The sequence below is a fragment of the Myotis davidii genome, unplaced genomic scaffold (assembly GCF_000327345.1).
Source record: "Myotis davidii unplaced genomic scaffold, ASM32734v1 scaffold699, whole genome shotgun sequence".
NCBI lineage: Eukaryota > Metazoa > Chordata > Mammalia > Chiroptera > Vespertilionidae > Myotis > Myotis davidii.
Genome location: NW_006291007.1, coordinates 434,367 through 451,284, shown reverse-complemented (window position 1 = coordinate 451,284; position 16,918 = coordinate 434,367). Strand labels below are relative to the sequence as shown.

Genomic DNA, 16,918 nt, shown 5'->3' with positions numbered 1-16,918 from the left:
TCTCACCATTCAGACACATTTAGTGCAGTGAGTTGTAGTTGTCCTGATGTCGCCTTGGCAACCAAACTGCTACCAAGGGAAGTGGGAACAAGGCCCCAGGTCGTCTTGGAAACCACAAGTTGTGTCTTTGCGAGGGGGGTTGTGCATCTCCACACACTGTCTTCTTTTTCTCATGTAATTTGCCCAGAACCCCCTTCAGTGTGTAGTTACCTCCCACCCCCATTTCACTGAGGAGGGAACTGAGGCTCAGCATGTATGTCCCCTCTCGGTCTCATTATCCTTCCCTGGTGATGGGATGCCCAGGGTGCCTGCAACTATAAAGGCAAAACCCGCCGGACTGCACACACTGCAGAACCCAGCGACACAGCTGCCCGCCCCTCCCGAGCACCCACTGACTTGAAATGTATGAATATTTTTTGTTCCTTGATGGCTCCACTCACTCTCAGGGGCTTCTGGGTGCCTGTTTAGAGTACACAAATCTACCTAATCTTTTCCATGACCACGTAGCTTGAGGGCAAAGTGCCCTACTTCCATGTAACAGTTGGGCCATCCAGTGAGTGGGGAGAAGGGACATTTGGGATTGGCCCAGGAGGTGGGGAACAGGCCAGTTTCCTCCATTTCAAGTTCTGTTCAGAGTGAAATTCTGCCTGTTCCCAGGAACCCCCAGGTAGAGCCTGGGTTTTCTTTTTTCCTCCCTGGATGGAGAACTGAGTGAGACAGGGAAGGATGGTGTGGAGAGGCTGGGGAGGTCATGTCCAGGTCATTTCTAGGTAAGGACACTGGCCCAGGTCAGAGAGGATGCTGGTGAAAGAACAGAGCCTAGAAACCCAGTCCCCTCCCTCCATCCTCTCTAGCATGCCTTCCTCTCTGCCCTGACACACATAGGCATTTACCTGTGTGCTGTCTGCAGGTACCCTATTGCTTTCGTTTGATATTAATCTGATGCCCCTGTTGTGATGGGTGCTAGCCCCTCCCTCTGAGAGAGGTATGGTATGGTCCAGTCCAGATAACCCGTGATAGGCAGGCCATACACATGCCCTATAGGCACCATTTATAGAATATTCATGGCTGGTTTAACCGCTTTAAGGAGCCATAGAGCATTTAGGCCTCACAACTCGTGCAGGCCGTTATTAGCATCCCCGATATACCAGTAGATCAGAGAAGTAAAGCAGCTTGCCTAGGATCACACAGCAAACAGGTAAGTGGCAGAGTAAAGCTGAAGCCAGGCCTAGTTGACTTACCAGCCATGTTCTCCAGCCATTATATTATATGACTGCCTGCCCTTCCTTGCAGGTAAGGAAGATTCAGACTCAGAGAGGAAGCAGCAAGCCACACAAAGAAAGACTGCCAGCTGCCCAGCCTACACCTTTGCAAACAGATTTGGTTTTCTGGAAAAATACTATTGCTCAGAAAAAAGCGCGTATGTCATCATGGCCAAGCCCATCATCTAATATTGGTGAAAAATGTAACCCCCCCCCCCACACACACACAAAAAACAGACCCAGTGTATATTTCAAATATGAATTTTCTGGCTATTGATTTTTTTCATTGTCAATATACCTACTCACTTGGCTGAAGTTTGTCATATGCTAGTGAATGTTCCCATTTGCACAGACCCTGCATACCTGTGCTTTCCCTTTTGTGCTAAAAAGGAGAGATGAAAGTTATTTTTAATTTGGAGGAACACCCAAGCCTTCCCTTCCAGCAGCTAAGCCTATATGTTTTCTCAACAGGGTGTTAATTACCTGGCTCTGGGAGAGACAGGACAGGCGGTTCTGGCGGCTCTGGCTGCCCTGCCGGCCACAATGCAATCGCTTGTGAACGTAGCAGGACTCCGGGGCCTCAGCGGGGAGCATCCTTTGATAAACTCAGACATGGGTCCTGGGTAACTTGTTAAACACATTTATTGATTTCTTGACAGTAACCAAACACAGTGAGTGACCATTATAAACAAGGAAAGAAAGGCATTCGTTTGTACTTTGTGAGACCCGGCTGCACCCGGAGAGAAAAGACACCCCTTCCCCAGGAATTTACAAGGCAAAGTGCATTCCTTCAAGGGAGCATCACAGGGGGCGGGGGATGGCAGTTTTAAAACGCAAGGAATCGGTAGCCTGCTAGCTCAGGCTGGAGCTCCCCTCGTGTGAATGATGGAGCCACGGAGGGTAATTAAAGTTATACTTGCTTAGCAAATGCATTCCTGATTGCCACAAACTCAGTAAAAAACGGGCTGCAAATGAACAAAACACGTAGATGAAGGAACAAGTGAAACCAAAGAATGCAGCTGCATGGGGCCAGGGCTTAGCCTGTAAGGAGGGAGAAGAGACCAAAGCCAGAAAGATAAAATTAAGTCGTTAAACCCATTTATTGAGCTGTTAACAATAACCAAACACAATGTATGACCTTTGGAAAACAAGAAACAGCAAATGGATCTGATCTTGGCAAATCCTACTACAGATATGTGACAAAGGGGAAATAATTCAATTTCTTTATAGTCTGCGGTGATATATATATACAGTGTGTATCTCTTCAATGTCTGTCCTTTTCTTTTTCTTGTTAAATTGTTGAGTAAACAGAAGAATCAGAATCTAGAAATAAGTGTCCTTGGCCACCTCTGTCCTGGCTCACCTGCCACCAGCACCCTCCAAGGATCCTCGGACACTATCTGAGATTAGTCGATGCAAAGCACAAAGTCTGCTTGATGCTGTGAGAGCCATGTTTCCTCCTCTCTCTTTTGGAAGAATTCTGTATGTACAAAGGCTGAAAAGTCTCACTGGGTAGATTTATGAGTTCAGGAAAACAGTATCAAAATTGTAATCAGGTTAACTGGTTATTTTCTTCTAAGACCTCTTATGAATGAACCTTTTGTTTCTGAAAACTTGACTTCTCATCTTGAAGGCTGTGCATGTATGTGTGTAGATATGCTTGCAGGTGTGTGCGTATGTACGTGTGTGTGTGCTTGTGTGTCTTTTGCCATGGTTTTGCAGACAATTTCCATGAAGATGGGGCCAATCCAAAGAGTGAATGAGGCTTGAGAAAAGGGAAGGAGCGAGAAGGAAGAAGGGGACATTCCAGGTTACGTCAGTTCACAGTTGTAGATTTCACTGAGATGGAATTCTTCTTGGGCTAGTTCCCTACTTGAGGAGCCATTCATTTACTGGAAAGAGAGAGAAAGAAACACACACACACACACACACACAATGTCAAAACAAGGCATAGTTGAACTAGTTGGCACAGAATTTGGGGGACTTACTACAAAGGAGAAGGAACAGGTCTGCTTACTTTTATGCCTGCTTACTTTTATGTATCCCTAGAACCCCTCTACTTCCCCAGGAACCTCTATTCAAAATTATTGTCCCCATACCCGTCACATGCAGCTACCATAAATTTAAATTAATGAAAAATTAAATAAAAAATTTAGTTGCCTCACTCTATTAGTCACACTTCAATTGTTCAATAGCTACACGTGGCTAGTAGCTACCCTGTGGAACAATGCAGATATAGAACATGTTTATCATCACAGAAAGTTTTGCTCTAGACCACGGTTGGGCAAATGACAGCCAACAGGTCAAATCCAGCCCATATCAGTTTTTATAAATAAAGTTTTATTGGAATACAGCCACACCATTTATTTAAATATTACCCATGGCCTCTTTCACACTATAACATCAGAGTGTGGCAGAAAATTCCACATTCAAATAGGTTTGTGAAATGCTACATATCCTATTGCTTCCTCTTGAAGACTGGCATAATTATTATCATTATAAAGGCCTGGGAAGTCTCCCAGTGATAAAATCTATTTAACCCTTTTTAAATCCAGATTTTTCAAACATAGTTGACCAACATCTCTTTTACTTAACTTGCTTTCTGAACATTATTGCTGTAGAGCATTTTGAGAACTAACCCTGCTGGTTCTTTCTCAGATAGGTCGATAATTCTACAATCAGTTCATACTAAGCCTTTTCAGATGCTGATTATTTAAACAGAGACGTGACGAGATGAATTGTATACCCCCCAAATTCATAAACTAAAGTCCTAACCCCTAATACCTCAGAATGCAACCTTATTTGGAAATAAGGTAATTACAGATATAATTAGCTAAGATGAGGTTACTGGGGTGGGCCCTAATCCAATATGACTGGTGTATGTCTCAAAAAGTCTACACCCTGCTGTAGACTATATGTGCTGGATGGATGGGGTCATGTCTGTCTGCATCACACTGTATCCTCGTCACCAAGCTAAGTGCCTGGCACATAGTAGATGCACAATAAATAGGGGTTGAGTAAAGAGAAGGCTTAATCAATGGGTTGAGTATTTTTTTGTTGGCAGCTCTGGCTTGAAGGGAACAGAAAATTATAGTTTTGGCACTCTACAGGTGTCTGAGAAAAAAGAAAGAGGAAAATGTGGGGAAGTAGGAGAGATGAAGTGGGGGGGCCAAGAGCAATGGTGGTAGCTGCTTCGAGAAGCTGTCTGGTAATATCTATAGCCCCATATTTGAGCAGCACATTATTGCTACAAAGGGCTTCACTATCCAGGCTCTCATTCATTCCTCACAACAAGTCGTGAGGCAGATGGTATAGGGACTATCATAAAAAAGTGAGGTCTACTGGGTAAATGATTTGGCTGGGTTTACATAGTTTGTTAGTGACAGAACCAGGTCCGGAACTTGGGTGTCCTAACTCTGGGTCAAAGGCGTGTCCACAACACCGTTCTGCCTTCGTCGTCCTTCCATGTTGAGAGCTGAGCACCATGATCAAACACATACTTAGTGTGCAGAAGGAAAGAGCGAGGGCTGGTATGGACCAGAGGGTTACAGGAGGTGGGAGTTGTTTTGAATGTCTCCCGTAGTAGGAATAATTGTCACTTCTAGGGACATAGCACCAGAAAAGGATGCATTCACACACATTACCTCCTTGTATCCCAACGGCCTGGCCTCCTGCGCATTCGCTCACCTTTTAGCAGAAAGGGGCTCATCATGCACATAAATAAAAGCTCCAACGCTTCTAGCTGTCTGTTCTAACACATGACCTTGAACAAAATCAGCCTCTCTGGCTCTTCTGTACAATGGCAATGAAAAGGCTGTTTTGCCTGAACCAGAAGCAAAACTGAGGAATTTAAAGTTTGACCTCTATCTCTAATATATAGGCTTTATCAACAGGAAAGCGCCATGCACATGGAAGATGGTGGTCTATATTATAATTTATAATCACGATTCTGATAATGGGAGAAAACGCCAGGCCTTCAAGGACAGGTGTAAGCAGGAGGACTGAGTTCTGGCCTGGCCCGGTGCCCTCTGAGCCATGTACTCACCTCTATACTGAAGCTTCTGGGCCCGGTTGTTGGGACAGTCCTTCCCCTGTAAACTGAAGTTGATGTTGGTGCGGATACAGCGGTTGTTGAGGGGCTGGACGGGCCTGAAGTTGTCACTCATGCTCAGAAAGATCTGAGATGGCTGATTCTGGCTGAGCAGGCGTAAGGAATGCATCTAAGGAGAGAGAAACAGCTGTGAGATCCACCCATCCTCTTAAATACACCAGGGAAGAAGACTGTGTAGACTGGCCAAGCCAGGCTAGGGCCATGTGAGCCCCTGAGAGACCCTGTGCATTCAGCTGAGCTGGGGGCCCACAGATGCTGCCATGTATGGAGTGAGCCTCCCTTGTAGCTCAGTAGCTCATGGATGCCACTGAACAAGTCGATTACTTTGTTTTATCCTCAAACACACTCTCTGTCAAAGGAGGAAATAACTAGCTGTTCTCCAGGGTCTCTTTCTCTTATACCCCATGGTTCAATAATTGTCAACAATTCAGGGAATTATTCCCGCACATGGGTATTATCCAAACTACAGTGACTGGTCCAGGGGCCAAAGCGAAACTAAGCTGGATTAGTTTGGTTCCTTTTCTGTGAAATCAAAGAGCTGGACTGAAATGTTTGCAGCCAAGTTCTACCCCAGGACTGAGAAGCAAAGGAGTAGTTTTGAGCAGGAGAGAAGAATGAAGCGAATGGGTGGCAGGAAGCAGAAGAGAACAGAGATAAAGGGTGTCTGGGGTTCTAATCCCAGCGAGTTCCTGACATCACTTTCTGATATTAAATTCCTTAAGATGCCCAGTATCTCATGAACAAACACTTTCTCTGAGTTTATCTGTAGGAGGTTGCTTGTCACTAAGAGTCCTAACCAATACAGGATCAGAAAGTTCAAACTGTTCACACTGTTTTGGGGCTGTAAGCATAGTTAATCCTTGAGCAATGTGGGGGTTAGGGGTACTGACCCTCTGTGCAGTTGAAAATCTGCATATAACTTTTGACTTCCCCCAAAACATACTTGTCCCTTGGTATCCATCGGGGATTGCTTATAGTGACCCCCTCACTCCCCAGTGGATACCAAAATCCACTAATGCTCAAGTCCCCTGTATAAAATGGCATAGAACAGTGCATAGAGTCAGCTCTCCGTATCCGTGGACTCCCAACCACAAGCATTTATTTAAAAAAATCTGCATATAGGTGGACAAGTTATTCAAAGGTCAACTGGACATATCCTGTAAAGGAGAATGGAGCCTGCCTCCTTTGCTCATCTTTCCTCTGAGCTGTCACAGGATCCCAGAATCAGAGCATGTCAGAGCTGGAACAGACTTGTGTAATTTACCCCCGCATCATAAAGAGCACTATTTATTTCACAGGAGGGGGCGACAGCCCTAGGAGCACACAATGAGCACATAATGAACCAAAGCTTGCCTCAGAGGCCAGAGCTCCTGGTTCCCGTCCAGTTCTGAAGGATCCAAGCCAGGGTTACGAGAAAGACTATGAGATGCTCTGAAGAACTCCACGTTCAAATATGTTTGTGAAATGCTACATATCCTATCGCTTCCTCTTGGAGACTGACATAATCATTATCATTTTAAAGGCCTGCGAAGTCTCCCAACAGTGAAATCTATTTAACTCTTTATCAATCCAGCATTTTCAAACATATTTGACCATGTCATCCATTTTGCTCATTTGCTTTCTGAACACTATTGCTGTAGAGCACTTTGGGAACTAACTCTGCTGTTCTTTCTTAGGCAAGTTGATGCTTCTACAATCAGTTCATGCTAAGCCTTTTTCGATGCTGATTCTTTAAATACAGGTGTGATTAATTGAATTGTGTACCCCCCAAATTCGTAAGTTAAAGTCCTAACCCCCAATACCTCAGAATGCAACCTTATTTAGAAATACGGTCATTTTGGATGTAATTCGCTAAGATGAGGTTATTGGGGGTGACCCCTAATGCAATATGACTGGTGTCCTTATAAAAAAGGGGGACTTGGACAAAGAGACACAGACATAGGGAGAACACCATGTGAAGATGAAGGCAGAGTGAGGGTGATGCTTCTACAAGTCAAGGAACACCAAAGATTGCCAGAAAGCACCAGAAACCAGAGAAGAGGCATGCAACAGATTCTTCCTCACTCCCTCAGTAGGAACCAATCCTACTGACACCTCGATCTTGGATGTATAGCCTGCAGAACTGCGAGACAATACATTTCTGCTCTTTAAGCCACCAAGTTTGCAGAACTTTATTAAAGCATTTCTAGCCAACTAATACAATAGGTATTTCACAAATACAGTCAGTCTTCACATCATCTTCCCCATTCACTAAAAGACCACAGAGAAGCTCACCTGCATCCTTGTTATATAGACAGGCTTGTTCATTATTATCCAACTTGCCGTCTCATAGCAGGGTGGGATAGTCATCGACCCATCGTAAGTAATGAAACTAGAGGTCTCTGGATACAGTTCTTCTATATTAAGTCCCTGTAGTAAATACGCATCATCTAGAGAAGGAAATAAGAAAGGCTTAAGAATTAGGTTTCTTGAGAAAGTGCTGGTATTCCTGATTATTTTTCCCTTTTCTGATTCCAGAAGACTGCATCTGTCAGGATAGGCTGCAGTAACAAACAGTCCCCTGAATCTCAATCATTTTAAACATCAAAGGTTTATTTCTTGCTGACATACATGTCCATTCTAGGTTGGCTGAGGGCTTCCTCCATGTCATTGCTGTCTAAACTCTTAGGATAGGTGCCTTCTGGACCTTGGTGAGTTGCAATGATAGGAGGAGAAGCGTCCATCCCAGAAGTGGTGTATGTTTCTCCTGTGCACATTTGGGTAGCCAAAAAAATCACATGCCCAAGGTTGACATCAGAGATGCGAGGAAGCACATTCTTCCTGCAGGATGTAACACTGAATATTAATGAAAAGAAATGTGGCCTATGACAGGGGTGGGCAACCTTTTTGTGAGTGCGTGCCAAAACCAGCAAAATCTCTGACTCAAAATTCTTCTGCATGCCAACCCTAATTTTTTGAGAACATGTTACGCCTATTTGATATCTCTTAAGGTGTACGTATGTGAAGAACCTTGAAGAAATAATAAAATTCATTCGAGCGACAAAAACACAGTATATGATGATGAAAAATACATTTATTTTTTAATGTATACATGTACGCTGATAGTCCGACAGAAAACTTTATGACTCCATTTAATATTATCAGTGGGACTTCTGCTGCCAAGAGAAACATATAAATTTATTCCCCTTTCGTTAGTACCAGTGGGCAAAGCGAGATAGAAGGTTTCATTTTTATAGAGTGAAGTTTTGAATAAGTAGGTGAGGCGGTTGTCTTGTCAACAAAAACCCGTTGCGTCTGAGGCTGAAACCAAAACACTGGTCGGATCTAGGAAGGCAGGGAGAGTTAAGGCAGAGGCATAGAAATTGCTCTTCTTCCCCTCTCTTGTCAATCCATGTCTATGGTCTTTAAGATAACTTGTTATGTAAAATTATTTATGTATCTAAGATGCACATACACTGAATTTATCTGAAAAATAACAAGTCGATATTAAGAAAAAAATTGTAAATGGAAGATTATAAGAGAGGGTTTTGCGTGCCAGCAAAAGTTACTGGTGTGCCATGTTTGGCACGCATGCCAGGGGTTGCCCACCCCTGGTCTATGACGAGGACACAAAGGAGAGCCAAATATTTGGTTATGGTCCCTGAGACCTGGGATCATAGTATTATAGTCACAATGAAATGCCCATTTGAAGGCTTCAGGTTCTGTGGAAAGGTCACCATTCTTGTTCCTGAACATTGCTTAATGAAAAGAACATTAAGAACTACTTTTAGAAAGAAAAGTAATCAGGCCAAATCCAATCACAAGACTGAAAAAGTTAAGTTTGACAACAGAGAGAGAGAGAGAGAGAGAGAGAGAGAGATTGGTCAAGCTGCATTTGGAGACCAACTCTAGGAGAAAGGACTTCCTTTGTCTTTCCATTTAAATGTTTCTGTCTTTCCATCAGAACGTCAGAGATTCAGGACAAGTTCAAGAGAGACACAGCGACTGGTACACGGCTGGGCTGGGCTGCACCCTGGCTTGAGTGATATGCTTCCATGACAAAGTCATGATGCCTAGAGCACACACTGACGTGATGGACCTTGGCAGTTAGATCAGGTGCCAACACAGCAAGCTCATGTGAGTGTCCATCACTTGGCTCTGTTTCTTGAGCCCCTTGTACGTGTCAGGCTGGGTGTCGGAGAGCAGGATGTAATTAAGTGAAGGCATCAAAGAGCAGCAGACACAGTGATGCGTATCTGCACTGAGTACATTGAGAAGCTGTCAGTTCTGCCTGGGGGTGGGACCCAGGAGAGGATTAGCTGAGGAGGCTCACCTGCATTGCATCTTGAATGACAGGAGCTAATCAGTGTGTGGCTGGCAGGGGGGTGGCTGTCAAGGGCACTGTAGACAGTCATGCTGGAGAAAGAGCTAAGGACATACAGAGCAGTGCATACCCAGGGACAGCCAGCATGTAGATGAGATGCAGGGGGAAGGGCGTTGTGAGAAATGGGGCTGGAGGGTCAGCAGGGGCCACACCTGAAGGTCCTTCTCTGTGCTGCTGGGAGTTTGGGCTTCATCCCATAGGTAATGCAGAGCCACTGAAGGGTTTTAAGCAGGGGGGTAGCGCGATCAGATGTGCACTTAATGATGCTTGCTCTGACAGTGCTTTGGCTGAAGATTTACATATTGAATGAGAGAAGGAAGCATTTGGCACAGCTTTATTAAAGGTCAATGTGATTTGTTTAACCAAGCTTGCCCTCGGAGCATATTGGGACTCAAGCATGCTGCCATTATTTTATTTTATTCGTGGTGGTGGGAATGAGGGAAGGAAGGAGGCAGTAGAATGAGGGGCATTCCAGGCATGACTGGGGGAAAAAAAGAACATTTATGTTTCTCTGAAACCACAACCAGGCTGTGTTGCATCCACATTTGAGGGAAGGATTGATGTGTGTGTGTGTGTGTAGGCGGGGGTGGGGGGTGGGAGAAAGGGGTAAAAGCACAATGAGGCATGTTCATGGATTTAACCCACAAAGCAAGGTAACAATGCTTCCAAAGCACCGTAATGATGGTATTCCAGACTACCCACTGTGGTCCCACCAGGAGCTTCCTCTTTGTCCAGATTGCCTTAGAGAAATGCAACAGTTGTCAGAGAAGGTAGGCAGCTTCCGCCCCCCACCCCCTCATTCACCAATTTTGTTTTTTCCATGAATCTCCCTAATTCTCATACTTTACCTTTTGCCCTATTTTTTTCCTCACACTACAGAACTTGGAAAGACCCAGTGTGAAGAATGTGAGCTCTGGACTCAGACCTGAGTGTGAGAGATGACTTTGCTGTTTACTATCCAAGCGTCACTCCTTCCTTCCTGGGCTGTTCTCACCCACCTTCCCCAGGATAACCGCTGCTTGGTCTTCCCGAGGCCTCCTGGCTCTCCCCAGCTGCGGTAGTGCCTTCCATTTCCACCATATTTGCTGAATTTGCTTGCCAATAGTTACTTACTGTCTCCACTAAGCTGTGAGCCTTTGGGAGAAGGGCTTCCATCTTTTATCTCTAATCCCAAGCCCCAGTATGGGGTCCACTGCGTAGTGGGTGCTCAACAAACATTGGTTGAATGAATGAATGAATGAACAAATAAATGAAATGGTTTCTGCCCAGCAGCTCCACCTGCTGGTGGTGCTGGTCATAAACTAAGGGAGGAAGAGGCAATATTCTGCCAGAAGATGGGGAAAATTCTGAGGCTCTAGTCTATACTATTAACTTAAATATGTGCTGCCCAGCCCTCTCATTACAAATCACATCCTAAGATATCAGGGTGAGACAGAGACTGTTGTCTTACCATGTTTCTACACCAAACATGCCCGGACCGCACATTTGCATTGCTGAAATTAGTGTGCATTTAACATGCAATGCTTGTCTACTTCACTCACCATGTTGCCTCAAAGGTTGACACTAAATCATTCACTCACCATGTTGCCTCAAAGGTTGACACTTCTAAAAGAGTGTTCTCTCTTTTAGAAATTGGAATTTGAGAACTATAGGCTACCCTTTTGTCTCTTCTCTCCCCACAGAGACTTGCTTGGTGTATTTGGCAGGACACAGGCAATTTAACCCGAGAAAAGAACATGAGCACACCCAGCAGTTTTCAGCCCTAGTGTCAAGGAACACTGGGGCGCCTTCCACTGCTGACCCGGCCAAGAACTAATTATTATTACCCACAGGCGATCACATCCATGCAGCAGCCCGCAGAAAAACTCAATCTGTGCATGTCAGTGTTATCCTCTGGGCATCGTAGACCAAAGGAGCCTAAGAACGAATGCACTGAAAGTGGCTTCTCGTCCTCAGACTCTCAGGCTCTATTCATTATTAAGAGTGGCAAAGATCTAGAGGTCAGAGTTTCTTATGAGCAGAGAGGCACAAATGTGCGGTGTCTCCGAGGCCAGTGGGGTGATCATGCATGCCCCTGCTCGCTTTAAGGATATTTGCTGAGAAGTGTTGGCAGGAGTTCAAATAAATTTTCATGGATAGTTTTATAGAGGGGTTTTCTTTCTTTCTTTACTTATTTATTTCATCTATCTATCTACCTTACCTATCTATCACCAATCTGTCTGTCTATCATCATCGCCATCTATCTATCTTAGGAGAATATAGCTTATATGGGACAAGCTCTGGACTTCAAACAGAAGTCTTAATTCAAGTTTAAGTTCTAATTGTGTGCTTTGTCAGTAACTTATTTTTCCTTCATGGCTAAGTATTGTAATCTCTTACTTGGGGGAAATATCCAGATTATTCTGGACATTACTAAAGTCATTTTCAATTAAAAAAGAATTCTATAGACTTCGAAATGTCATTCAACAGAAACAATTTACATAGATACCTATCTTAAGTAGGTCAAATTTTTGGTACGACAATGTTGTAATTTTTTAGTATTGTCTACATCTTTGTAGTACAGGGAGACCCCTTGCATAATCAATAGGTATAAAATATTTATGCACAGTTCATAGCCTAGTGTTATTCTTCCAAATTACTGTAGAAGTTGGTGGCTGTACTTCTGATTTTATGACATGCTCTTGACAAGTCTATCATTTATGTTACGCTGAGTTCTTAGTCATTGACACAATTCCCAAGTTGACTTTTTTCCCTTTTTCTTTTCCTAAGAGAAGCACCTATGATGAAAACACCTAGAACTGCACAGTGGGGGAATCTTGCCTTAGTCTGAGCAACAGTGCAGCCTCTGTTAAATGCATTGGGTTTACTTATGTGGACCACTGGTGAGATTTAACATCACCTGCCTTCCAGATTATGAAGTTCCCATTCAAAGAGAATGATGCTGGCCCGGCCAGCATGGCTCAGTGGTTGAGTATCGACCTATGAACCAGAAGGTCACATTTTGATTCCCGGTCGGGGCACATGCCCGGGTTGTGGGCTTGATCTCCAGTGTGGGGCGTGCAGGAGGCAGCCAATCAATGACTCTCTCTCATCATTGATGTTTGTATCTTCCTCTCCCTCTCCCTTCCTCTCTGAAATCAATAAAATTATATGTAAACAGAATAAAAACCCCCAAACAGAACGATGCCAATGAAAAAGATTTGGCAGTCCCAGAGATCAATAGTGGACTCCCTTCTGATCAGTATGGAACTATTTGGCAATTTTCTCATATGGAATGACAGTTCCTCTTGTAATCTGAGGCACATTCAACTGAAATGAAAAAAGGCAATTACTAAAGCATAGCGTAATATGATTTTTTTTGTTCTACACAAACAACAAATGAAAGAAAGAGCCTCTGAGAGTTGGATTCATGGAGGTAAGCTGCTCCTTCTCCGTTCCTCACCGACTTGAGTTACTACTTAGATTGCAACACGGATGAGTATGTTGCATTTCGTATTCAGCGAAAACCTTCCCAAAGCTGTTCTTTGAAATGAAAGTACAAGTTCAATTAAGTACCGAGAAAGGCACGAGGAACAATATGCTTAAATTCTCTGGTGACATTTCATCACATTTAACACCCTGTCCCTCTGAGGAGCGGGCTCACAAAACATTTCCCGAGGAACACAGGGGTCCTCAAACTACGGCCCATGGACCACATGCAAATACAAATATTGTATTTGTTCCCATTTTGTTTTTTTACTTCAAAATAAGATATGTGCAGTGTGCATAGGAATTTGTTCATAGTTTTTTTTAAAACTATAGTCCGGTCCTCCAACGGTCTGAGGGACAGTGAACTGGCCCCCTGTTTAAAAAGTTTGAGGACCCCTGAACTAAGACATATAAGGTGGTTACAAGCTGGTCTCCCCTTGCCTAAACATTCATCTTTTAGCTGGGTTGGGTCGGGGGCTAAAGCAAAGTTATAAACAGGCAAGACTGAAAAAAGGTGTTTTAAGGGACTTGTATGGTGTGTTAAAACACCATGCTTAAAAATGTCTCCTCTAAACGCCTTGAGTCCTGTCTTTATTTCCTTGTTGCAAATACATTAAGACAATAGCCAGGCACTTTCAAATTTGGGATCTGTGATCTTTTGGATTCTTTTTGGACTAAAGTTCACCATTGTGTTTTCAGTACTGTGTATGAAATGAATGGAGAGTGTGTAACTGAATGAGAATGAAGCTACCAAAATGCTATACTGTCCTAGGACATTGGAATAGTTCATTTATACGTAATGTCCTAATAACGACTCCCTCTTACCCACTTAAGAAGGCTCTTTGCACTCCATTAGTCACTAATTTCACCACTTTAAAATGCCATAAAATTAAGAAAAAATGCTAGCTTGATGAAGTCACGTGGATATTAAAACGATAGGAATGTTACGTTTTACATAATTGGGGCACTGTGCCTGCTAATTAATTAACACAAGGAAAACGGAGGGATACGGGCATCTTTCCAAAATACCACATTAAAAAAATTACAATACTTTGAGTAAATGACCAATATCTCCTCCAGAAAATCCATTCAGGAAGTCTACTTTTCAATGTCATGATTTCAGTCTTGACCCCCAATCTGTTGAAGGGGAATTTAACTTTAATAATATGGATTTAATTCAGAAGGCTGTCTAAATTCAGCCTGAAATTAATTCAGGCTGGTCTTTCCCATTGTTGGTCTGGGTTAGGGAGAGTGTTTTGTAAGATTTGCTCAGATGTATGAAATCCAAACTTCCAAGGAAAGTGGCAGATTCTCACTAGGCCATTACCATCAACTGCATGGGTTCACCCATGGGAACTGTGAACTTGAAACTTCATTTAGAGTGATCAAGGTATTGTCTGTGTGCCCTGTATTGTGTTTATGTTAAACATATTTTGTAGTTGGCATCATAGAGACCTACCTCCCACTCTTCAGGAAGCTGGCTTTAATGACCATGCAGTTTAGGACAATTTAGATTAGAAACATACAAAATTATGCACTTATACTAGTCATTATCCAGGAGGTTGACTCATGACCTTGTTTAATCCTCACCCCCAACCCTCTCAATATCAGTATTAATATACTCATTTTACCAATGATGAAATTGTTATCTCAGAGATGTTAAGAAACTTGCCTGAAGCCACACAGCAATGGAAATGGTAGAGCTAGGAGCCTAAGTCTGCTAGTTTCATCTCTTTAGTAGAACACATCCTATATAATAAAAGCCTAATATGCTAAGTGTCTGGTCATCCAGTCATCTGGTCATCCAGTCATCCGTTCAACCAATCAGAGTGTAATATGCTAATGATATGCTAAAGCCGCTCAACTGCTCACTATGATGTGCACTGACGACCAGGGGGCAGGTGCTCAATGCAGGAGCTGCCCCCTGGTGATCAGTGCGCTCCCACAGGGGGAGTGCCGCTCAGCCAGAAGCCAGCTCACGGCTGGCGAGCGCAGCTGCGGGGGCGAGAGCCTCTCCCGCCTCAGCAGCAGCGCTAAGGATGTCCAATTGCAGGCTTAGGCCTGCTCCCTGTGGGGAGCAAGCCATCAGTAGGACATCCTCCAAGGGCTCCCAGAATGTGAGAGGGCACAGGCTGGGCTGAGGGGTCCCCTCCCCGCCAAGTGAACAAATTTCGTGCACTAGGCCTCTAGTTTTTCTCATGAGTATGGTGACTTTCACCAGCTTGATACCTGGCTTCTAAAATTCCCAGTTCTTTGGCAAGATTCTCTTTCTTTCCTCTTTTTTTTTAATGGATTGCCTGGCATTGATTTTCTTAACTGGCTCAATAGGATGATTTTGCACAATTCCTTTTTCACTCCTACTCATTTAATCTATGATGAAACCAAGCAAATGGATGGTGTCCCTATTGGCTGCCATTTCGTGGTGACTTCACCACATGCTTCTGTGGTGTTCTAGCCTCCTCACACCTCCTCAGCTAGCTGATGAGACAGACACACAGGAGCCTCTTTGAGGGTGGGATTTAAAAGATATTTTTAGAAATGATTTGCAATCCCTAGTCATGAGGATTTGAGCTGCTCTTTTAAAAGTGAGGACATGTCCGCCTCTCTTCTCTATCTATTCTCACTCCCATGATTTCACCTAGTTAAAATGCCATCTGGAGCCCAATGATTTTCACATTTATATCTTCAGTTCTGTCTCCTGAAATCTAGACTCATATATCCAACTGCCTACTCCATAGCTCTTATTGGTAGACATCTCAAGCTTAACATGCTTAAAACTTCTAGTTCCCTTCCCACTCACTACTCATACGTTTCATCAACAGTCTTCCCATCTCACTCAATGGAAACATCTTCTTCCCAGTTGCTCAGCCTAAAAACCTTAGTCATCCTTGACTCTTCTTGTTCATATCACACATCTGATCTATCAAGAAATGTCTTCAAAATATACCCAATCATTTCTCTCCACCTCCTCCACATTAGCCTCGTCATGATCTACAATGTCTCATCATTTGGATTGCTGCAATCATCTCCCAACATTTCTCCTTGCTCCTCTCTAGTCTATTCCCAATCAGGCAAACAGAGTGATCCCTTTGTCAGCAGATCATGTCACTCTCTGCTCAAAGTCTTAGGTTGACTTCTCATTACAATGGTCTCTAAGGGAAGACTGATGAGGAAGACTGACCCCATGACTTATGTGGTTACTACATGTGACAATAATGGCAGTGCTGCTATGTCCTTCAGTATGACACTGATTTCCACTGGTCGTTCCATGCCAGTGGACAGGCAGGAGTTGCAGAGAGCTTAGGATGGTATGAGCTTGAACTTTCAAAGTTCCCCCAAGTTCTGTGCTAGCTTATGCCCCTTCCAAGTGGAAACAAATGCAAAAAGCAAAGAGATGGCTCTTCAAACTGAACCCAAGTTGGAATTAAGAGAAAACCCCCCATGCATTTCATGGAATGTGAAAGAATCAGCATTGTAGTTACTTTGCAAGCAGACTATTCTGAGAGGTGCCCCTGAGCAGGTGGCGTTGTCTCCATCTTGACTGGAATTCATGGGCTGACGCCAGCATCACCTGCTGCCTCCTGCTGAGTCTCTGGAGAGACTTTCAGGCTTGTGTTTCCCACCCACCGGCTGTGTCCTAGTGAATGGCTTGTTTCAGACACTCCCCTGCTTGCTGCACAGGCTGGCTGCCTCAGGGAGTTTAGGGGAAGCGTG

General features: G+C 43.8%; 1 protein-coding gene across 1 annotated transcript in view; it reads right to left on the bottom strand.

Annotated features, from left to right (window-relative positions):
* Positions 1 to 1,886: 1,886 nt before the first annotated feature.
* Positions 1,887 to 16,918, bottom strand: part of CA10 (carbonic anhydrase X) — a 366,550-nt gene continuing 351,518 nt past the window's right edge. The window contains exons 7-9 of the mRNA XM_006764028.2: positions 7,648 to 7,802; positions 5,308 to 5,482; positions 1,887 to 3,154 (exon numbers count right to left, since the gene is read on the bottom strand). Coding sequence (XP_006764091.1) covers positions 3,132 to 3,154; positions 5,308 to 5,482; positions 7,648 to 7,802 — 353 coding nt within the window. The 3' untranslated portion in view covers positions 1,887 to 3,131. The remainder of the gene's footprint in view (positions 3,155 to 5,307; positions 5,483 to 7,647; positions 7,803 to 16,918) is intronic.